This window comes from Trachemys scripta, chromosome 20 (genome assembly GCF_013100865.1).
Source record: "Trachemys scripta elegans isolate TJP31775 chromosome 20, CAS_Tse_1.0, whole genome shotgun sequence".
Classification (NCBI taxonomy): Eukaryota; Metazoa; Chordata; order Testudines; family Emydidae; genus Trachemys; species Trachemys scripta.
In genome coordinates this window covers 5,798,780-5,822,456 of record NC_048317.1, presented here as the reverse complement: position 1 = coordinate 5,822,456, position 23,677 = coordinate 5,798,780, and the positions used below count along the sequence as shown (strand labels likewise).

The 23,677-nt window shown below is 57.1% G+C and overlaps 1 protein-coding gene across 1 annotated transcript in view; it reads right to left on the bottom strand.

Moving 5' to 3' along the window:
• Positions 1-7,098: 7,098 nt before the first annotated feature.
• The window catches only part of KCNQ4 (potassium voltage-gated channel subfamily Q member 4), a 73,293-nt gene continuing 56,714 nt past the window's right edge, over positions 7,099-23,677 (bottom strand). The window contains exons 10-14 of the mRNA XM_034754301.1: positions 14,954-15,171; positions 14,320-14,422; positions 10,766-10,897; positions 9,234-9,366; positions 7,099-8,365 (exon numbers count right to left, since the gene is read on the bottom strand). Coding sequence (XP_034610192.1) covers positions 8,147-8,365; positions 9,234-9,366; positions 10,766-10,897; positions 14,320-14,422; positions 14,954-15,171 — 805 coding nt within the window. The 3' untranslated portion in view covers positions 7,099-8,146. The remainder of the gene's footprint in view (positions 8,366-9,233; positions 9,367-10,765; positions 10,898-14,319; positions 14,423-14,953; positions 15,172-23,677) is intronic.

The window sequence follows — 23,677 nt, the reverse complement described above, 5'->3', positions numbered from 1 at the left end:
TCCAGGCTAACAAAGGGCCTTTACGAGTCGCTTCTATCCTGCCAGATTTTCTGGGGAGGCCCTGAGAGTGCGACGGGGAGTACGTGATGGGCACGTGACGGGGAGTACGAGAGAGCGCGTGAGCGAGGGACGGAGCGGTGGGCAGAAAGACAGCAATGATCTTCTAGCCTAGCCTCCTAGGTGAGGCCAGAGAACACAGGACAGCGCTTCCTGCACCAAGCCCTTCGATGGTAGGTGGATGGAGGAGTACAGCTGGGGACAGACAGACAGACAAATGTACATGGGGAGAGAGAGAGCGTGTGTGTGGGGGGGGGTGCTATGCATGCTGGTAGGTGGAGATCTCCTCTCTGCCCCCCATGCGCCCTGTCCCAGACACCCCATCTATATCCCAGCCAAACACTGCCGTCCTGTCTCTCTCCCCCCGCAAGCAGACTCACCGCGCGCAGGTGAGCAAAGGACACGCCCTGCCATGCGCCAGGTGCTGCCTGTGGTGCAATGCGGCAACCTTTTCTCCCCACCCACGGGCGAGATAGGGATCGTAATCTCTGCACGCACCGAGCACCTGGGCGGGCGGGCGGTGCGGGGACTCGCTGCTTTGGGGAGGGGCTCTCGGAAATGGCTTGAGACAGTGGCCTGCAAAGCTCTCATGGGGAGGAGGGCAGGGGGAAAGGCTTTGTCCTCTTCCAAAATCACCCAGACTTGCCTCTCCAATGTGCCGTCTCCTGTGCACTGCTTGCCATCGGACGGACCCCACTCTGCTTCCACCTCATCCTTTTGCAGCCTTGTGCGGGGTCGGCTCCCCTGGCATGGTCCAGAAGCCCCTGGATGGGAGCTGAGCCAGACCATCTCGGATTCCCAGCACTCCACAAGCTCCAGCCCCCAGGCCAGCCACTGTGTGTGAGGGCAGCATGGCCACTCGCTCTGGTGGGGAAGCAACTCGCCACCTACCTTGGGAGGGGTCTGAAAAATGCCCAGCGGGGCGCCGGCCGGGTCCTCAGCCTGGGTGTGTCGTTTGGGCCTTGGGCATGTCAGATACGACCCCCTTCAAGCAAGGCACGGAGAGGAGACAGGGCCACATGGAGGGAGGCGCTTTATTGATCACACCTGCACAGCACGGCTCTGACCAGCCCTGGCTAAACTCCCATCCCAGCATGCCCTGCGCTTCCTATCAAATCTGGGGTGAAGCATCTCAGGCAGCCCCCCCCCGGCTGGCTGCTCCAAAGTTCTGGTCCCGGATCTAGAGGGAATATTACAGGTCGTGCCCCTAGGAGTTTATCCCCTAGGGACAATTTACCTGCCCAGTCTCTCCCCACCTTCCCCCAGAGGGCGGCCACATGCAGGTGAGCCCCACGACAAGGTGACTCGGCTCGCGGGAGCATCTAGCACCCCAGCTGTCTGGCCATATTCAGCAGGTTGGGTGCAATACCACACCGCGTCCTCCTGGGGGCGCTGTGGGGGAAAGAGCCTGAACTGCCCTGCTCCTGTAGTTGAATTCAGCCTCTTGACCCCGTTATTTTTCAGACTGGGCCGCTTACAATGAGCAGAAAAGCGACCGATCGGCAGGGTTTGGTACTTGATTGCCCCTGGCTCCACCTTCAAAGCTCTGGCTCCACTGCAGGCTTGGCTCCAGCCAAGTGGGCCGGAGGGGTGCGTCTCTCGCTCTGGCCCCTGTGGTCCTGGCTGGGGTGCGGCAGGAGGGCGTCCCCAAAGGCCCAGGCACCTAGTGCTCATGCCCAGCTATTCCAGCAGCACTGGGGGCATCCCGCAGATTTGCTGAGCGCTGCCGGAAAACAACCCCGGCCTCTTCCCGGAGCCCCAGCAAAAGTTCACGGCCCCAGCGGGCTCGTCAAAGGCGGCTCTTGTCCCTGCCAGGCAGATCCGTGGACTGTGGGGGATGGAGGCGGAATAGTTTAGCAAGTGCAGGAAAGAACATTGTTGGAATGTGAAGGACTTGGCATGTGGCAGACTCGTTCCTAAACAAGCGGGGAACATATTAGCTGGCTAGACACACGGCCAAGGACAGGGCGGGCAGGGTATTGACCTGGACTGGTTCCCCTTTGCGAGCCAAGCAGGGGCTTTGGATGAACCAAAGGAAAAGGATGTCTACCCCCAGAGCGACCACCTGCCCTTGGGTTTGACAGGCGGTGGTGCAAGCTAGGAGGAGGCTGGGAGAGGGAGCGGGGCGGGGTAAGAAATTTGCAGTACCTCTGGCCCAGATGCTCAAAGGTATTTCAGTGCCTAACTCCCATGGGGGCGGGGGGGATCTGGGCCTCTGTGCAGCTGTCCAAGCAAAGCGCCTGGTTGGCAGGACCTGGTGGCTCGGCCCTCTACGACAGTCCTGGGGGTGTGCACCTGGGACGGGGGCTGCGAGGGAGGCCTGTGCGGTGCGAGAAGCGGGTGTCTCTCCCACGCAACCGATGGGGCAAACAATTCATGCAGGCCCTGATCAGGCGTGCGGAGCCTTCTGCCCTGCGTTAAGCTCCAGACCTGCGGGTGGAGCCCCCACCCCCCATCACACCCATCCCTGCATGCGTCCGGCTCCATTCCTGTGCAGCCTTGTTTGGTGGGGGGGATTCCACCTCCACCTGCCTGAATGAGCCTAGTAACGGGAGCCCCTTGGGAAGGCAGGAGGGAGGGAATGAGCTGGGAGCCTGAGCACACCTGGAAAGGAGCTTCCAAGTCTCCATGCTAAGAACAACGGCCCCTACCCTGGCTGATTGATCCTGGCTGGTCCGGGGCCCTGTGGTGGGGCCATGCTGCCGGTCGCCAGTCTGGACGTGCAGCAGAGCCACTCAGCTTGTCTGCCCACCCCTTTGCCCCGGGCGCTATCCCCCTCGCCAGCAGCCGGCTCTGGGAGTGCCGGGCACCATGCAGGAGGGAGGGAGAGACACAAGCGGGAGGTACGTCCTGTTTGTAAAGCTGTACCAGGATCGCACCATTTTGCTGCATGGTGCCAATGGGCTGTGCACTGCACCATGCACGCTGCGTCACACACAGTTACACTGTGTCACATGGCGTTGCTCAGTGCGTTGTTGCTGGGTGTTACATTGTGTAGCATTGAGTCACGCAGTGAGGTGTTGCTGGGTGTTGTATTGTGAAGCATTGAGTTGCACAGTGGGGTGTTGCTGGGTGTTACATTGCGTAGCATTGTGTTGCTCAGTGAGGTGTTGCATTGTGTAGCATTGCGTTGCTCAGTGCAGTGTTGCTGGGTGTTGCATTGAGTCGCACAGTGGGGTGTTGCATTGCGTAATATTGCATTGCTGGGTGGGGTGTTGCTGAGTGTTGCATGGCCCAACAGGGAGCTGCGGGATTCCACCTCACTGTGGTGTGCGCTGCTCGGTCGCATGGCGGAGCGTTGCACACGGGACGTTGTGCAGGGCCCTGATGCTGGGTCCGTCGTGCGGTGTTGTGCTCAGGGGGGAGCAGGTTGTGCAGTCTCCTGCTCCTTCCCTGACCCCAGCTCCCAAGGATCCTCCACTCCCTCTCTGAACACGAGCCAGCGATTCGGCCCCCAGCCTGCAGCAGGCCCACACTCTCCTCAGCCTGCCCTGCTCGTGGGCTCGCTCTCCCAGTGGGCACGGACCCCAAGCGTTCGCTGGCTGCTCCCCAAAGATCTGATGAGCCAATCGAACTTGCCAGCAGCCCGAGGAAACCCCGGGGGCTGAACACGCTGTGCGTGACACAGGCCAGCCTAGTACTTGTGACACACCCTCTCCGGCGGGATGCGTGTCCCTGACCCCCGCTGAGCAGCGCTAGGCAAGCCGGGGCATTGCTTCCAGGGGCTCTTCTTACCTGCCAGGGCGAGCCGCGTACTTGAGACGCAGTGCGCTCCTGCTGGGACCAGACGGCGCCCTCGGGCAGCCAGGGAATGCCAAGTGCCCAGTGACTGCAGCAGGGGAGGCTGGGAAGCTGCTGATAGCAGGAGGTGGCGGGGATGGGGTGGGGACAATTGGTCCAGGTGCCTTTGCACCTGGCCTCCTGGGGAGGGGGGGGGTTTCACATTCTTGAGATTCCTCGGCCCAGCACAGCTCCCTTGTGGCTAGTAGCTCAGACGCCTGCGAGCCCCGGGGGATGGGTTTGGAGCCCTCCGTGCGCTGCACCAGGGGGCCATGCTTCTGGGCTTCTGGCAGGGCAGGGGCTTGTCAAACAAGCCCGAGCAGCTCCGAGTTATGCCACCAGCTCCTCAGCCGGGCGCTGCCCCCCTACCACAGAGCCAACGGCGACGGTGTCCCAATCCCAGCAATGGTGAGTGTCCCCCCTGTGGGCGTCGCTGGCTCCATGTCTCCTCTCCCCTGCCAGTGCTAGAAATACCCTGACGGCGCGCCCGGTCGACCCCTCAACTCTGCCACCGGCTGCGTCGCCCCTAGGGAGAGAGGGTGGCCTACCAGAGCAGGACTCCTGGGTTCCATAACCAGCTCTAGGGCAGAGGAGGGTAATAGTTAGGGGTTAGAGCAGGGGCTGCTGGGCTCTATTCTACCGCTTTCTCGTGTGACTTTGGGTGAGTGACGCTCTGGGCCTCAGTTTCCCCATCTGTAGCTCAGGGGACTGATGCCCCCAGGGGAGGGGCTTGGGTGGTTAAACCAGCGTCGGCAAAGGGCTTTCAGCACCCCAGGCGGAAGGGGCTATCATCTAATAAATACAATGCCTACCGTGGTGACGGGGGCTGGGAGTAGCTCAAGACCGGGGGCCTGATTCTCCGCTGGCTCAGGCTACCTGTGACTTCCCTTGAGCTGATGACCGATACCCTGCGGGGGCGGGGTGGAGCTGGCCTGGGACCCCGAAATGTTGCCCTCCAGGATGGCTCCACTAGCATCATTCTGTCCAAAAGCAGTACACGGCCGCAGTGACTCTGGCATGGGTCTGGGGTGCCACCTACTGGGGCAATGAAGAAGCGACTGAGGCGAGTCCACCCCAGGTCCCTTACGGTCCGGGGCCGCCTGTGGAGGGATCGAAGAGGAAGAAGGAGGCAGGCAAGCAGCCGTCTACGTAAAACTTTAATGAAACAAATAAGTTAATAAGTTAGTAAAGTGAGGTAACTATCTTCGTCTCGGAAACAAGGGTCGCTGGGAATCACCTGGAGGGGTTTCCTACTTCTTCTCCTTTGGCCGAAGCCTTGGCCCCCCCAACCCCGACCGCATCCCCATCCTGTACAGACACGAGACATGTCTGCCCCGGAGAGGGGGCCGGCGGCTGCCCTCCCCCGCCGCAGCGCGATGGGTGCCATGCTCGGGGCAGGGGCCCGGGGCGGAGGGTCTCGGTGCACAAGTCAAGACAATGCTGGAGCATGCAAGCAGGTTGGGATGAGACCAGCTCCGGGCAGGGGTGTCCGCGGGGGCGGGCGGCATGCACTACCTAGGCATGGAATGCAAGCAAGACGCAGCTGAACGGGGAGGCTGCCCCCCATGTCCTAGCTCCGGTGCACGGCCCTACAGCAGGCACCTCTCCCACCCCGCCGCCGGTCGATCCGGGGAGTTGGCTGGGAGCTGGAAGGGGGGGGGGCAGGTTATACTGTACTCACGTCCCCCTCACCCCTTTAGAGACCTGCTGGGGCGGGTGAAGGGAGAGGGAGGTCCTTTTGACCTGACCTGCACCCCCACCATCTCAAGAAGGTCAGGGAGCCCCCAAGGGTGGTGAAAGGAGGCATTGGTGGGGCCAGGGGCCGGCGAGGCCCCCGCTCTGCCAGGGAATGGCACAGCAGCACGCATGCATGGGAGGGCACGTTCCAGAGCCAGGCTCTCTACTCCACACTTGCAGGCTGGACAATTGCCCAGCCATTCCCAAAAGCCACCCCTTGTACTAGCCTCCTTGCGGGACAGAGCTGGCCCCCGGCAGCCTCCCCGCCCCGCCCCACATCCCTCTCCAGCGGGGGTGGGGGGGTAGGATGCCAACCCTTCATGTCGAAATTCAAGAGCTGCTCTTGGCCACCCCGGAAGGCTGGTGCCGGATGCAACTTAACTGCAGGACGGGGCAGCGCTGCCCGGCTCTGCAGGGGTTTGCCTCGGACCGAGGGGCAGGGGGACAGAGCGCGCACGGTGACCCTGGAAGACATTTAACTGCATAGAAGGGGTAACGCGCAGGCACAAGAAACACATCCCACCTCTCCTTCCAGGCAGAGATCCTGCGTTAGGGGAGATCTATCCCGCACCCACCCTCTCGGGAGCACCAGCAGATATGGGGAAACGGTGGTGTTCAGCTTGGGAAGAGGGCTCCGGGGTCAAAGCCAAATCCGTTCCAAGATGGATTTGACGCCGCTGAAATCTCAGGGCTTTGGCTACCTTGGGCCAAAAATATCCCTCTTATGCCAGTGACCGTTCCTGTTGGATTTCAGTCACAGACCCACCAGGAAACAGGCCGGGGAAGGGGTTCTGAGTCCAGGTCTGACCCAGACAGCTCCAACGGATACTGAATAGTCCTGACCGCAGAGGATGTGCAAGGGAAATCAGGGCTCTTTTGGGAGCCAGAGTGGGGGCTAAGGCCCCCATCCTGCAGTGAACTCCCTTATGGTGCCCACGGGGGATCGGGGCCCAGGGTTTGAAATGAATGGGCTATCAATGGTGGGGGGGGAGGATCTATGGGTAAAGCACCAAAGTGCTGAGACGCACTCGAGCTGGGTGACTAAGGGCAGCAGGTACCCAAGTGAAGCCCCGTGCCCAGCTCTGAAGGGTGAGGCTGTAGAAGGGGGCAGGGGAGAGAAGCCATCCAGTTGGGGAACCACCTCTGGGAAAACGAGGTCTGGAGATATCCGGTACCCTAAGCTACCAGTGCCTCCCATGCCACTAGGAGATGTACGGAAGCCACAGCGGGCAAGCTGGGCCGCCTGAGCTGGGCAGACTAGACATGGTGGGGGGAGGAAGAGCTAACGCTAAGCTACAGCATCCTTACCCTCCTCCTGGCTGTGCCCACCCCCACCTATGCACCCCCCCCCCCCACCCCCCAACAGCCACGTGCAATGGACCAGATCCAGGCCTGCTGTTAACTCCACGGACTCGTGCAACAGGGCTGCATTTGGTCCAATGGGCCAGTTATCCCCTTTCAAGTCAAGGGCTTGATCTAAAGTCCGTCCGAGTCTGTCCGCCAGGCTCCAAAGGAGCAGCGTTTGCCCCGTGAAACCCCACTGACTCGAGCAGCCCCGGATCTGGTTCCAGGGGCATGGGATAAACAGCTATTGCCTAGGCCGACGGGCCACTCATCCGCCCCGCCCGTCGGGATCGAAGGTTGCATATTGAAACGCTGCCGTGCAGACGGTTCCGCTGTGCCTACAGAATCACAGTCACGGCTGCCGGAATCGGAGCCCCCTGCTCGCTGGGAGACAGGAAACACCCCCCGGGCATTCCCCAACTCTTTCCTAGGTCCGGAAGAAACCACATTCAGTCGAGTCACAGTGCCCCTTGTCTAGCACTGGACAGTAAAGGGTTATCTAGCCTTGCATAGCTGTTAGTAAGAACCCTGCTCTGCCTCCCTGGAGGGGCAATGGCGTAGAGCCGCAGGGTGAAGAGATCAGAACCGCCAACCTTGGAATTCAGAGGCTCTCCGTCATTCCATACCCTGTGTCAACGCTCATTCCGAGGACGGTTCCCGGAGAGGCGCCCAGAAGAAAGACCGAGTGACAAGGCGTGCTGGCCCGTTGCATCCCTGGCCAACTCGCCCTCCCGCTGCCCGGGGGCAGCGCCACCCCAACCAGGGATGTGCCCGGAGAGGGGGATTTCCTCCGCAGAGAAGACTGCCTGCAGAGGACAAAGTCTAGAGAGGCTGATCCTATAAATAAAAGAGCTTCTTAGATACCAGGCGTTTCTCTCGTCGGCTTTGTAGGTTTAACGCTTTAAGAAACTCTCACACCGCTGCATCCCCCGGGGTCCCGGCCCCAGCTGGCTCCCAGGTGCTGAAGACTAGTTGCTTAATAGTTCCTGCTTGTGCACGGTCAGAAGGAAGACTTGTTCAAGTAAAATCAAGGTGAGGCTCATAGTGCATCAGGACGTGTTAGACGAGGCCGCGTGGTCCCCAGCCCAGAAGCTGGCTGGGTTCACGGGTCGGTCTTCTTGCCTGCTAGCTATCAGTGTGTCTGTCTACAAGAACGTTCACCACCAGGCTCACGACCGGTCCCCCCAGCTCTCCCCCGGGACCGCCCCACCTGTGCTGGGAACCCCTCTCAGTCCATGTTGGTGCTGGCCGACCTGGAGATGTTTAAGGTCTGCGCGGACACTGAGATGTCCTCGTGCTCTACGGGGCTGTGGTAGTCGGAGGTGATGTCCGGGTCAAAGCTGGAGATCTGCATGCCGGCCAGGGCAAAGGAGTTTGTGGAGCCTTTCCGCAGGCACTGGGAATAGAAGCCCAGTAACAAGTCCAGCTTGTGCTCTATGGATTGCACCTGGAGGGGATGGGGAAGAAGAGGAGGATTGAGCCAAGCCTGGTGTAATCAGAATGGGGATTCAGCATGTGGGGAAGCAGGGGCTCCCCAGATTAAGGGGGGAGCAGGTTGCATGGTGAGGCAGAAGAGGGGGCTGGAGGGTGCAGTAGCTTTTCAGTTCTAGCCAGTTTGGGTCCAAATCCCGGTCAAGTTACATGTGAAAGCATTTTACTAACATGATGAACTGAACCTGTGTAGGTAGAGATGGGGCCCATTTCATAGCTGGGTAAACAGAGAGATTAAGTGACTCTCCCAGGGTCTATGAAGAAGCTGCCTGTCGGCCCCAGCAGTCCCAACTCCCAGTCCTCTCCTCTGTCCATTGGACCCCCCCACTCCCCTCCCGGAGCTGGGCATAGAACCCAGGAGTCCAGGCTCCCAGTCCCCCTGCTTTAACCACTAGAGAACACTCCCCTCCTAGAGCTGGAGATAGCACCCAGGAATCCTGGCTCCCAGCCCCCCTGCTCTAACCACCGGAGAACACTCCCCTCCTAGAGCTGGAGATAGCACCCAGGAATCCTGGCTCCCAGCCCCCCTGCTCTAACCACTGGAGAACACTCCCCTCCTAGAGCTGGAGATAGCACCCAGGAATCCTGGCTCCCAGCCCCTCTGCTCTTACCACTAGACGGCTAAAGAAAAAGAAAGTAACGTGACCTATGGTCTAGCTTCTCTTTCAACCGTAACAACCCCAGGATGTGGATGGCCAGACAGGCAGCCAGCTGGTTTCTCTCCAGCTGACACACACACATACAGGCATAGCAAGCGTGGGGGCCGGGCTGCGTGTTCGGGTGCGTGCATGGTGCTGCATGTGCCCCCCTGACTTCAGCCTTACTTGTTTCTCCACTTTGACCACTCGGCCCATCATGCTGAGCTCGTCCACCAGGTCAGCCTCCAGGGATTTTTCTCCCTTCTCCCGGGTCTTCTTATCGACAGTGATGGCTCCTCTTCCCACGATCTGGTCCACGCTGTGGGCAAGAAGAAAGGATGGAGGGGCGGAATGGGGGGGAGCAGAAGCTCAAGGGCCTTATTGCCAGCAAGAATCAGGCCCGGAGACGTAAGGCCCAGCAATCAATGGGAGTTCGGCCTGTACGTACCTTGGAGGGTCTGGGCCGCCTGGCCTCCTAGTCACTGTCACTACAGGTTGGGGGGAACCCACCTTTTCAGCCCGAGGGCCAAACAAATCATTTCAAGCAAAATCAATAGGGAAGCCTCCCTATTGACTCCCTGGAGTCTCTGCACATCTCCCTTTTCAGGGTCAAAATTCTGCTTGACGCAGAGGGTTTGGTTTTGATTTTATCCTTTTTTTGGGGTGGAAGGGTTGGGGTTTTAAGGGGTAGAAGGGGTATCAGTGTAGGGGTTTGTTGGCAGAAGGGGGGTCAGAGTAGGAGCTCAGGGTGGAAGGAGAGGGCAGTATTGGGTTTTGGGGTGTCAGTGTTTAGGGGTACAAGGGGGTCAATGTCAGGGTTTAGGGGTGTCCGTGTTGGGTTTAGGGCAGAAGGGGTCACTGTCAGGGTTTAGGGGTGTCCGTGTTGGGTTTAGGGGTGCAAGGGGATCAATGTCAGGGTTTAGGGGGTCAATGTCTGGGTTTAGGGGTGTCTGTGCTGGGTTTAGGGGTGCAAGGGGGTCACTGTCAGGGTTTAGAGGGTCAGTGTCTGGGTTTAGGGATACAAGGGGGTCAGTGTCTGGGTTTAGGGGTGTCTGCGTCGGGGTTTAGGGATACAAGGGATGCGAATGTGACCCTTCTCCAGCTGTCACTGGCTCCCCAGATGGGCCATCTCCTCAGGGAAAGCACAAGCCTTCTCGGCCTTCAGTGAGGTTTGGACGTGGGCCCTTCGCGTCTCAAAGCGCCAGCCTCTGCTGGTTACGCTAAAGGGCGAAGGCCCAGATTTTTAATGGTGCTTTGGCACTGCCTAAGTGATTTAGGCACCCACATCTCACTTTCAACATGATTTAGGTACCAAGGAGCCTCAATCCCATGGGCTGTCAAAGGGCTCTTGGCTCCTAACTGCCTACATCACAATGAACATACCTTTCAACGGCTGGGCCTAAGGGCTCAATCCAAAGCTCACTGACAGTGGGTGGCCTTTTCCCACTGATTTCAAAGGGCTTTGGGCCAGGCCAGGCTGGGAGCAGAGTCAAAGTCAAACCTCTTCTCTGGCCCTGCCCTGCATTGGGTGCATGGGGGGGTCACAGAGTCACTCTCCCAGCGTGCGTGACGTCAGCTATTGCGGCACCGCGTCCCGCCTGGCTAGGGGCTGCGGAAGCAGCTATGGGACGGGTCCCTGTGGGCTGGGAGTCGCTGTCCCCTGCAGTGGCCCTGGGCAGCAGGAGCAGCTGGGCTGGGCCCTTCACGCGCCAGCTCACCGTGACTGGAGGCTCTTGATGCGGCCCAGCATGTCGAGGTGGCCGGCTGAGTACTGCTCGATGACGTCCTTGACATCGTAGGGCCGCAGGGTCTCCTTGAACTTCCTCTTCGCAACTAGGAACTTCAGGATCCTGCCAGGGCACAAGCGGTTGCCTCAGAGAGGGGCGGTGTGGGGACGGGTCTGAGCAACAGACGTGACACGGGTCACGGCCCAGCTCTCTCAGAGGCCCTAGAACCCACCGGGACGGCTGAAGTCCAACAAGTCTCCAGCGCTCTCTTTAAGCCCTGGTCCCTGGGGATGGGACAGACTCTCACCTGTGGAACTCCCCACCACTGGAAGTCTGGATGACCCCCCAGGCCTTACCACCTTCAGTGTAAGGGCGACCTCTTGGCACAAGGGCTTTCCCCTTGGAGACCGTGACTACAGACTGGTCTGTCATCTGTTCCAGCTGCGTCAGGGTACAAGTTACACTCCTTGAAGTGACACGATTGCACCCCTGACACCCAGAGGTGCGGTGTGCAGCCAGCCGTGTCTGTCCCAGCCGCACCATTTCCAGAGCCTGGGAACAAACAGGCACACTGCAGGTGTTGGGGGAGGAGGGGAGACAATCTCTTTGGCCTTTGCAAGATGCCGAGAGCAGTTACTGGATCTTGGCTCCCCTCTTGCCATGGGAAATAACCTGCCTGCCTGTTTTCCATGACAGTGAAACCTGCTCTGGGAAGGAAGCAGAGGGGAAGAGAATAACCCAGCCTCTATCTAACAGGCTCCCCGCACCCTGGCTCTTTAGTCCTTGTCAAACGACTAGCAGCAATGCTGCTAACGCAGCGGAGGGAGAGATGCCGGGGGAGAGGGCTCATTAGCAGGGCCGTGATGGAGAATTTCATAACTCCGCAGACGGGGGTGGGGAGGAACATCTCTTGTGCAAACAGGCATCGTGAGCCAGCACAAGCCACTTGGGAACCTTGAGCTTGTGTTCTTCCAGCTTGTGTTAAGTGGTTTCAATTAGCTGGCGATGTTAGACATGCATACGCTGCAGGACCAAAGGCCAGCGCTGCGGGAAGGGATGGTGGCACGGACCGGCCAGGGCTAGGACATGTCACAGCATGGAGGAGCGCCTGCTGCTAACTCAGGAAAAGGGAAAAGGCCAGGGTTAGATTTCTCCAAAGCTGCCCCCCGTTCAGTGCCAGCAAACTGCAGGCACAAGAACCCGGTCTGGGGGTGCAAAGGACTATTGGGATGGTCAGGTCACAGCAGCTGATCTTGAAAAATGCAGACAGAATTGCACCCGCAACTGTTTGCATCCATGATAGAACCCAGGAGTCCTGACTTCTGCCTCCTCCCCGCTCTAACCCTAGACCTCACTCGCCTTCCAGAGCTGGCAATAGAATCCAGGTGTCCAGCCCTCTGCTCCGATCATTAATGATCTGGATGATGGGATGGATTGCACCCTCAGCAAGTTCGCAGATGACTCGAAGCTGGGGGGAGAGGTAGACACACTGGAGGGTAGGGACAGGGTCCAGAGTGACCTAGACAAATTGGAGGATTGGGCCAAAAGAAATCTGATGAGGTTCAACAAAGACAAGTGCAGAGTCCTGCACTTAGGATGGAATAATCCCATGCACTGCCACAGACTAGGAACTGAGTGGCTAGGCAGCAGTTCTGCCGAAAAGGACCTAGGGATTACAGTGGATGAGAAGCTGGATATGAGTCAACAGTGTGCCCTTGTTGCCAAGAAGGCTAACAGCATTTTGGGCTGTGTAAGTAGGAGCATTGCCAGCAGACTGAGGGACGCGATTATTCCCCTCTATTTGGCATTGGTGAGGCCTCATCTGGAGTACTGTGTCCAGTTTTGGTCCCCCCACTACAGAAGGGATGTGGACAAATTGGAGAGAGTCCAGCGGAGGGCAACGAAAATGATTACGGGGCTGGGGCACATGACTTACGAGGAGAGGCTGAGGGAACTGGGGTTATTTAGCTGCAGAAGAGAAGAGTGAGGGGGGATTTGATAGCAGCCTGCAACTACCTGAAGGGGGGTTCCAGAGAGGATGGAGCTCGGCTGTTCTCAGTGGTGGCAGATGACAGAACAAGGAGCAATGGTCTCAAGTTGCAGGGGGGAGGTCTAGGTTGGACATTAGGAAAAACTATTTCACTAGGAGGGTGGTGAAGCACTGGAATGGCTTACTGGTGGTGGAATCTCCATCCTTGGAGGTTTTTAAGGTCAGGCTTGACAAAGCCCTGGCTGGGATGATTTAGTTGGGGGTTGGTCCTGCTTTGAGCAGGGGGTTGGACTAGATGACCTCCTGAGGTCCCTTCCAACCCTGATCTTCTATGATTCTATGATGTGTTCTGTTCTCACAGCATCTACTTCACTCCTCTTAATGCCCCACTTCACCTCCCCGTTAGAGAGCCATCATGTTGTATGGGGGATATTTCAACCTATCTTCCCCCACCCCGTCTCCCAGTCTCCCCCACCATGCTCTCCGCAGACAGGAGCATTGCTACAGCCTTGGTACCCCAATCCAGCCAGAAGAGGTGACTAGAGATAGCGAGGTCCCTGTTCCAGTGGCACTGCCATTAGCAATGGCTCTATTCAGAACAGTCTCTTCAGATGGGTGGCGAGCGGCCAGGGAGGCCTGGCTTGTGTCTGCAGTATGGCACGTGCAGACCAGAAAAAGAATTAACCCAGACACATGAAAGCAGGAAAGCTCCTGTGACCAAACCAGCGTCTCCACCCACCCTGCTCCCTGTCTGCCTGCCCCTTTCAGTCCCGGTGCTGGATAGCTCAGTTCCCCAGGCTCAGGTGGCTACGCTGAAGTCAAAACGCACCTACTCAGCAGAGCCATACATTTGTGTCAGGGACCCTTACCGGGGAACAAAACTGTTGGCAAATCACTGAGACAGAAAGAGGGGGCGAGACTGGCCAGTCCTCAGCGTGCACAGAAGCTGCCGCTCTGGCACGCAGGTGCAGGGAGTTCCGAGGATGGCAAAGTCCACCTGGGCAAGAACCTCAGCCCTCCCGTCCCTGCCAGAACCTCGACCCTCTGAGGCTCGGAAGGAGCAACGGTCGGGCTGGCACGGAGACGAGGGGAAATGCCATTTGCTGTCGGCACACATTGGACGCCACCCTGGCTCAAAATTCCCAGGGTCTGGCTCAAAAGGGGCCTGGGCTGGAGCACAAAGAGTTGGACGCTGCAGAGAGCTGGTGCATGGACTGTGGAATGGGCCACTCTATTGTTTGAGAGTTTCAGGGCAAATTGTTAGCACGGCCTCAGAGGCTGGGCACAGAGCTTGCCTGCTCTCCTCCCCCATCACCCTCCCCACTCGCTGGCTACCCCGACCAGCCCGAGACCTAGTTTCCCCACCGCAGCAGCCAAAACCCTAATGAAGAACCTCCGAGAGCCCACCCAGGGGCAGCTGCCTGGGAGAGGCCCCAACCCAAACCTCCCGCAGGATGGAGGTGGCCAACGATTGCCAGGCCTGCTCCCTGCCATGGGCTGAGAACTGGTACCGGTGGGCGGGTGGGTGCAGGGATGGCTGGTGAGCTGGACTCACCTGACAGCCCGAATGAGCGTTTTCACAGCTGGCATGATGTCCTCGAAGGTCAGGTCGCACTGATAGCCCTTCTCCTCAGTGCTCTCCTCCACCAGGCCGTCAACTGAGGACAGAAAACAGGGACTTCCCATAAAGGGCTGGGGACGTGCTTCCCCCTTCCCAATTCAGGTGTGTTACATGGGGTGCAAATCTCCCTTTGAGCGATCCTCACCCTAGTCCTCTCTCCGCACAGGCACGGGTCTGGGTTCGAGGTCTCCTTCGGTTCACCATGAATAACATGGGCTCTACACAGTTCAGCTGCGGGTCCTGTGGCATTTGCCACCAGGCTCCTCTCTAGCTCCTCCCAACTGATGACCTCCCAGCATTTCCGCATCTTCACAGGCTCCCCATCCCCCTCTTGGGCAGGCCCGTCCCCAATCCACAGAGGGGGAAACTGAGGCACAGCGCGGCGGGTAACATTCCTGAAGTTGTGCAGTGGGTCAGTGGCCGAGAAGCGTGGCATCCTGGCTCCCACTCCTGTGCTCTAGCTACACAACTGCCCATGGAGGGGGGGAAGAGTCCATTCTGCAGGGCAACTCACATTCAAAAGACTTGGGTGCAAAATAGAAATGGGGGGGGAGAGAATGGGACTTACCCTCCACCGGTGGCCGAGGTTTGAGCCTCAGCGACGCCCGGAACCTGGTGCGGTCGTTGAAACTCCAGCTCTTCTGCACCTTGGTGGGGCTGGAGGCCTCCTGCACGTTCTCAGTGCTGGGGGAGCGGCGCATGGGCGGGGCCAGGTGCTGCTTTCCCCGGCTGCCCTGCCTCTGCGAGTTGTTGAGGCGGATGCGGTCCTTGATGCCCATTTTGTTGCTGCGGGGCGGGGGGGGAAGGACAGCCGGCATTAGCCCAGGGAGGGGGAGCTGCCGCGGAGGCCGGGAACCTGGAGGGGCACGTGCGGCTTCTTCCTACTGGACTGGGCCAGACCCTGAGCCCCTTGCTCTGGCCCTCTCCAGTGACGCCACATGGAAGAGCTCAGGCTGTGTCCTAGTGTTGGGGCTCGCCTGGAGCCGGCCCCGGCCACAATGGCACCACGAGCGCCTGGCACAAGTGACAAGTGTCAGAGGGGTAGCCGTGTTAGTCTGAATCTGTAAAAAGCAACAGAGGGTCCTGTGGCACCTTTAAGACTAACAGAAGTATTGGGAGCATAAGCTTTCATGGGTCAGAACCTCACTTCTTCAGATGCGACTTGCATCTGCGACTTGCATCTGAAGAAGTGAGGTTCTTACCCACGAAAGCTTATGCTCCCAGTACTTCTGTTAGTCTCAAAGGTGCCACAGGACCCTCTGTTGCTTGGCACAAGTGAGAATCCCTGGATTGGGCCGGGAAGTCGGATCCTTGGTGCAAACTTCGCAGCTCGGGTGCTGACTCCAGTAGCTGGTGCAATGAGCAGGGTGTGTGTGTGTGTGTGTGTGTGTGTGTGTGTTTATAGGAGCGTGATTCAGGAAAGCACTTTACCAAGCGCTTAAGTCCCGTTGACTTTAATGGGCTAGAAGCCCCGTGCTTCAGTGCTGCTCTGGATAAGGGGCCTTTGTGAATGCGGATGCTTTATGGTGACTGTATGCCCTGAACTGAAGGAATGATTGACCCTGATTATCCAATGGGGAAGGGTGCCTGGGTATTTCAGTTGAAACATTTTTCTGACAGCAAAGAGAGCGCCAGTGGGGCGGGGACAGCGGATGGGGTGGAGGGTGGAGAGAGACACAGACAGAGCACACGGTAGCTGGGACAGAAACCACCTGGTATGAAATGAAGCTAGACGAGAGACAGCAGGGAGGGGAGGAGACAGACAAACCCCGAGCTGAGCCCCGAGGGCGCAGAAGATACTTGTGTCTTGGCTGCAAGCAGCCTGGGGAAGCAGTGGCATTGGGCTAACTCCAAGCTGACTCCCGCCCCGCCAATGCCCTGAAGCACGTCCAATGGAGTAAGTCACCTTCTCCATCGCCTCGCTCAACCAGGGCCTTGCAGCCTACAATATCCAGCTGATTCTCTTGGCTCCACCTTCCCACCTCTCACCCTGGACTAAGAGGCCGGGTCAAGCTCTCAGCAGAGGACTAGATAAAACGACGCTATGTGCCGATGGCTAAACTTTGCCCAGCCTGCGGAGGGGGAAAGAGACCCATTGGCAATTCTTTATTTAGGTGGGTCAGGCCCTGAATTCCCTCCATTGGAACTATCTTCCAAATTCTCAACTCTTTTGTAGTTGTTTTTTAAATCTGCCCCTCCGCGGAAGGTCTGTAATAAAAACAGACCTCCTTTATGTAGGACCTACACCAAAACAATGTTCTGTGCTCACCCCTTGTGGCTGGAGAGCCGCAGCAGTTAGCTCACCCTCATAATCTCAAAGGCCACGGACAAATGAGGAAATACAACAAGAGAGACTTATGCTTGTTGCCACAGAGATGGACAATTAATAAGGGCCAAAACGAGGGTTATAAAAGAGACACAAATCAATAAGGAAACACAGTCCAGAGAGGGTGTTGGCAGACAATGGAGGGCGAAGACAAAGAGTCTGATTCGTGTCTCTGACACGGGGTTAGATCAGCTGCTGAAGTCAGCCGAGTTCCCCCCCAGCGCACACAAGAGGAGAATCGGGGCCTAACTCTTTCTGGTTTTATTATTCGTCATCATTTGTACTGCGGTAGCCCTTAGGAACCCAGGGCCCAACAGTGCCAGGCACTGCCTATGTCGAATGGCGGCCTTTTTGCACGATTCCCTTTATAATTCATTATGTGGACGATGTCTGGAATTGCCATCGTTCTGGTGAGTTTCCAGACCACAGTGGCATCTGCATAAAATCCAGCAGGGCCATAAGGGTGGGTGGGGTAGTAAAGACAGCAGTGGAGGCAAGTATGAAGGGGAAGTCAACCAGGCCTCAGTTCAGCAAGGTACTTCAGCACGTGCTTACGTGCTTTGCTGAATCAGGGCCCGAGGATGGAGCGAGAGGAAAGCAGAGGGGCGGAGCCCACGAAGGCCATGTGAGCAGAATCTCAGAAAGGCTCATGTCTGGGGTTTGCTTATAAGACAAAAACGTCATCAGAATTGGGGAGGGGTAAGAACTTGGAGGTGCTAAGGGACAACGGGCATTTGCAACACAGCTGGACCCTAAGCCCCGGACACAACCTTAGTACTTACTGCACAGGCTGAAAACAAAGGGAAGGATGAGAATGGCGACAGATGCACGTGACGTGGAACGGGACAGGCATGCCTGGCCACTGGAAACATGGCGAGGAGGTGTTTGGATGTGTCGGTTTGGAGGAGCGGGCCTGGCCCAGCCATAGAAGGCTCAAATCAAACAGATCTTCCCATGAGCAGCAGCAGGTTCTGACTCCAAGCAGCTGGCTCCCCGGCGCACAGAACATCCGTCACAGGGAGCAGTGTGCAGCAGCACGCCTGGATCCCAAGCCCATCTGGACCGCAGTGGGCTTGGGATCTGGCTTACAATGCAGAGCTTTAACTGAAGCTTGCATCCCTCTCCCACAAGCCGGTAGAGAAAGCTGCGTGGACGACCGACCGATACCCCGCAGGCATCATCTGTGGCTTCTGGAAGCCTGGTGGGCTCTAGAACGCGTGGCATTTTGTTAGGTTCTGAACCTAGAACCTTTTAGAACTTTGAGAGGCTCCGGTTCTGTGCTGGGATCGGGGAGCGGAGAGAGAGGTGGAGACACAAAGTTCTAGAAGTTCTCGCTGGGTCGTAAACCTCCAAAAGCCCTGCCCCGTTCTAGACCGTCTCTTGAATCCCTTTCCCCACCCACCCAAACCTGTCCGAGTTCTGCCATCGCGTCGCGGGCAGATCCCCAGCATGCCAGCAAGCACGACCGCCACATACCATGCAAAAATGGAGGCAGAGCCCTACAGCCCATGATCAATACTGAACAGGAGGGGCGGGGCCTGGTGGTTTGTCATCAGCGATCGGTTCGGTCTCTCGATCGGCCCTTTCGCTGTGGAGAGAACAACATGACCATTTCCGCTTCGGTCTCTTTCGAATGGAAAGGCAGGGGGAGGGACACTAAGTTTGAGCCAGAGATGGGAGACAACCCCCAAACATCCCCACAACCCCAGAACATGTCAGAGCGTGGCCCATTGCAGGATTCTGCAGCTCACAGAAAAACATTTTCAGGTTTTCATCTGGACCGGGGTCAGGGTGGAGGGTCCTCATCATTCTTGGGGAAAATAGATCACTTTGCACACACACACAAAAATAAAGTTTGCAACATTCACTGCCACTGTGCCCTCCCTTAGCACTTTTCATCCGGAGATCTCAAAGCACTCTACTGTTAATTTAACCTCATCTCTCCCCCTGGAGGTAGGGAAGATTTATTACAGATGGAGAAACTGAGGCACAGAGCCATTAAACAGCCTGGTCAAGGTTACAGAACAAATCAGGGCTGGGAATAGAACCCAGGCGTCCGGACTCGCTCTTTACTCCACTAACCTTCTGAAAGGAGGGACAGTTGAGCCCTGGTGGTTGGAGCATCTGCTCCACCAAGTGCCCAGCAAATGGCAGTTAAGATAGAATATCAAGGTTGGGTCTCCAAGCCCTCTGCCCAAAGGCCCCAGAACTTCAGTTCTCCCCCACTCCTCAAGACCAGCTTAATCCCCAGATAGGAGTCTGGATCAAACACGGGACAGAGCACCCTTGGCCCGGCCCAGCCCAGCGGAGATTAACCACCCCTGTTCAGATTCATCATGGATTTGGCTACGGCTCGATGGGCGATTCACTAACCTTCCCAATGGCAGCATTTGGCCCCGGGGCACGGGGTTCCCACTAGTGATGGCATGACCTCTGTCTGAGGCCAGACAGCCCCCCGCAGTGGCCAGGAGTGGGCCTATGGCCAGGCAGGCGAATTCATTGCACATACACAGTTCAGTAGCTACTCCGCTAGCACGGAATAAGCCCGGCCAAAGAGACGCTGGTGGCCCAGGGCTTGGCAACCTCTCCCCTGGCTTCTCCACCGCCCTGGCAATAAGCTAACGGCGCCGTTATCCTCGGACGTGAGCTGACTCACCCTACGTTACACAGGGTGTAACAGGGAAGGGGGCTGGTTTTTGGCCCAGCGTCAGCTGGGGGGCTCAGCTCATACAGTAACTGGATAGGACAGCGCACATTCTTCTGGTCATTGGCTCCCAGCCGGGTGGGGAAGGGCAGAAACTGGGGTTAATACGGCCGCTCTGGGGAGCCTAAAACCTCACGAGCAGAGTTGGCTCCAAAGCAGAATTTCCATCCCTGGGAAATTCTGAGATTTGGAAACGTGCTTTCATCTCAAAGCGGGATGAGAAGCTGAAATCTCGGAATTTTTCGCCCAAGAAAACATTCCAAAATGTTTCATTTCCACCAGGCGAAAATGTTTCGTTGCCACTTCATTGTTTTGACTTTTCTCGCCGATCATGAATTATTAACATAAAAGCGCATACATCTAAATGAAAGGTCTGGAGACTTTCCTGCTGAAAGGTCAACGGAATCAATAACGTTCCCACAGAATAGGTCCGTTCCGCTGACCCAGCGTTTTCCAATGGAAACCGATTCCACTGGAAAATTTCCCACTGGCTGTGCTTCTGAGTGTCCATTTGCTAATCTACGAGGGGTGCTGATGGGAGCTGAAATTCAAGGAGCTGTAGTAGAGGGGCAGATTGCAGAGAGCGGGGGCTCCGGGTTCTCATTTCCTCCCCAAGCAGTTCAACGAAGCAATCTAGAATAGCTAAGAGTCATTCCAGAAACGGTTTGTATTCAGGCACCCACAGAACCGCCGCGGGGTAGATTTTCAGCACAGCATTTCATGGGGTTATAGGCAGAGATGGAGAACACACCCAGACAGGTTTGGAATTTGCAGAACTTCATCAGGTTTTGATCTTTTGCAGAACAAAACCCCAAGGTGGTTGGGGTGCAGATTTGGTTTTTATCCAGACGCCCAAGGTGTATTATGGGGGTTGGATAAACACTTGCACAGCGCTTCCAACACATTCAGCTTATCCACTGTCATGATGCCAGTAAGCAGCATCCCCATTTTACAGATGGGGAAACTGAGGCACAAAGCAGTGACGTGACTAGTCTAAGGCCACAGAAGGGGCCAGCATCAGAGCCTACTCTGTACTCTGATCACTTCCATTATAATGCTGCAAGTTTTGATCCATCTCTACCCATATACTTAATTCCCCCATACAGCTGCACTGGAGATGCACCAGTCTACATACAGGAGAGCAGGCATATCTCCATTACCTCAGCCCTCGTTGCAAGGCACAGAGGGACCATCATGCACATCCCCGACAATCTGTTGCATTCCACACGGGCTCTGCCCCCAAAGCAAAAAGAGCCCCCAACACCTGGCCCCCAAACAAGTCATGGGAAGCGTATCCAAGCACGCGATACCTCTGTTTCCAGCCGGCGGGAATCCGAAAGAAATTCCGCTTACTACTAAAGATCTGGCTAGAGGGTGGAGAATAAAAGATACAGAAGAAAGAGAAAGAGAAAGTTAGTGAGACAAAAAGGGGTGTGGTGCGGGGGGGTGGCCTCGGAGCCCGGCTCTGCTGAGGCCTGGAGCAGTGGCATTGAGTGTGGACATCGCCACCTTCCGGCTGGGAAAAGGAGAGCAGCGTCCAGCGAGGAACATCCCCCGGCAGTAAAGCCAGCAATGCGCGGTGTGGCAGGAAGACTACAAAAGTAAAGCTGGACCCTGAGAATCTTGTTCCACGCGGGCTCACGTGGCTAAGAAGAGCGTTGGGAGGGTGCTCTGTCGACGAGAGAGGGCTGTGTACATGGAAGGAGCTAGTTAACAGAGACGGCGCCAGCAGGTGGCACTCAGGACTACATGGCATCGTCTGATCCTACAGAGCCCAGGCAAACGGATTCTCCCCTCTGAGCTCTTCACCGTGGTATCAGTGGTGGGCTCTGAGCCCTCGAGGGCTCTGCCCATACCCTTGTCATGGTTTGATGCATCTCCCCTAAAGAGCCCCATTTATCGAAACAAAACGCTGCTGGTCAATTTGACTGGCGGGCAGAGCCCTGGGCCAGAGTTAAACACCATCCGAGGAGAGAGGGCCAAACAGCAGGCACCAGCTCGGGCACACCTCTCCTCACCCCCATGAGAGGACACGCAGAGACCTCTGGCCTTCCGAAGCAGGAGTGGCAAACCACCCGAACTGCAGCCAAGCGACCCACGGAGGCCGTGACCCCGAGGTGTTTGGGGCGGGAGTGACCCCACCGGTGATTGCGCCGAGGAGAGACAAAGGGCTTTCCCTTCTGACCTTACCCTGAAGGGGGCATCATGGCAGTTCCCTAGATTTTATTTCAAGCCAAGATCTTACTGATGGCGTCGCGCGACCAGGGCCCCCTAAGGTGCGCTGGGAAGGTCCTGTGGTACAGTTTGGAACCAGCTAAACAGCACCCGTTGCACGTAAAAGGCAAAGAGCACAAAGCACTGTAGTTTGTGTAGGTCCTACATAAACACCACCACATTTCCCCCTCAGGAAGGAGGGGTGTGTGTGTCAAATTTCTCAGCAATGGAGCTCTCTGTAAAAACAGGTCGTTAGATGGATATTAAATAAAAACAAAAACATTTTGAATCTGAGCAACTCCCCTCCGCCCCTGACCTCCAACTGGCTACTGTAGCAATCTTAGGACAGATTAATATTTTGATCACAAGCTACTTGGCAGCATCTCTTTCAACACCACACAGGTTATTTTCCGCTCGTACCCCCCCAAATGGGTTCCCTGGCCCCGAGTACATTTCCTGGAGCAGCGGCTGAAGAATGTCAAAACACCTGGAGGGAACCTACCGTATGGTGACTCTTTGGGTGGGGGAAAAAATATACAGACACTGCGGCTTTAAGAGGAAGGTTACCTGAGACGTAAACACCTTGGGGGCGGTGCGTCTTCCTCTTTCCAGCTTCCGGGAATGAATGGGGATGCAAGAGGAATGGCAGGGAGGTGGAGATGGGGAGGAGAGAAAAAGAAGATGATAATGTCATGAGAGGTGATGTTAGCACAGGAGACGAAAGGACCAGGTGGGGGGGATACATGGACCCTTCCAACAGCATCTCACCTTAGGCCCAGTCCAATCAGGTGGCTGAATGCTATGTTGGACTGGCCCATCAAGATTGCAATACCTGCAGACTTCCAGATACCCTCTAGCATGCCCCAGCCCGAGGCCCCACCGCTGGGCCAACCACTGGGAACGCTGGTGTTATAGTGATGGGGCGATTCTCATCTCAGCGCCCGTGGGGTGGGCAGCAATTGACTCAGTGCCCCCCTGGCCCCCTTTGATTCGGCAGCCCAGAGCACCCAGGCTTGTGTGACCACAGTGCCATGCTCAGTTCCTGTGCATTGCCTCCAGGGAAGCAGGCCAGGAGTGGGGGAGGCTGGATGGCATCTTCTCTGGATAAGAACATGGACAAGGAGAGAGATTCATCCTGCATTTCGCCCTAGGGCCCAGGGAGCTGGCTCCGTGGGAACAGGAACGGACTCGTAGCGTCTCCAGAGACTCGCAAACGAACCTTCTGGGAGGTTTGACCAAAGTTCCGTTTTTCAACGTTGAGTAATTGTTCATATTTGCCGCGTCTTCCCCGCCTGGTGAAGAGGGAGGGAGCGTCACCAGGTGCTGGAGAGGTTCTAACACAGGTATCTCCAGCCTGAACAGAAGCAGGGTGCAATGATCATCCCAGCACTCAGCCCTTTGCACCCCAAGATCTCGATGCTCTTCACAGATGTTGGGGGTCAGTGTCATTCCCCCTGTTTTCCAGATGGGGAAATTGAGGCTAAAGGCAATGCAGGAGCAGAATTCTTATTGTCCGACCCCTAGCCATGGGCTCTAACTACACCGGGCTGCCTCCCGGAAGCTTTCCGCGAAGGAAAAGCCAGTTCTTGTTAGGCGTCCGTCTAACTTTGCAAACCGCTCTGAATTCCAGGCGGCTAAGCCAGTTTGAACCACTGCTTTGGGGTTTGCCTGGGGCTATTTAGTTCTTTTTGTGTTCTTCCAAACACAGCCTTACTCTGGGACCGCAGGTTTCCTGGATGCTACCTTCAGACACCGCATCCGCTGCAAGTGAGCACATGGGCCAGAGGGCAAGGGCGAGCCCTGGCACGCAGACCTCATCACGAGCCCCCACTGTCTCCTCTACTGCAGCTCCTGGTCACAAAGCCCCAGGGTCATTACGTCACCGTTAGGGACTGATTCTGCATTCACCGCACACCCACGTCAGGAACGCAGGATTGGGCCCATTCGGTGTCACCACAAGGCAATTTCTGTCTTTGCAGGACACTTACCAGAAGGATCCTTCAGTGTTTTCCCCAATTCGGAACTGGAGGGCTGGTTACCAGGCGGTT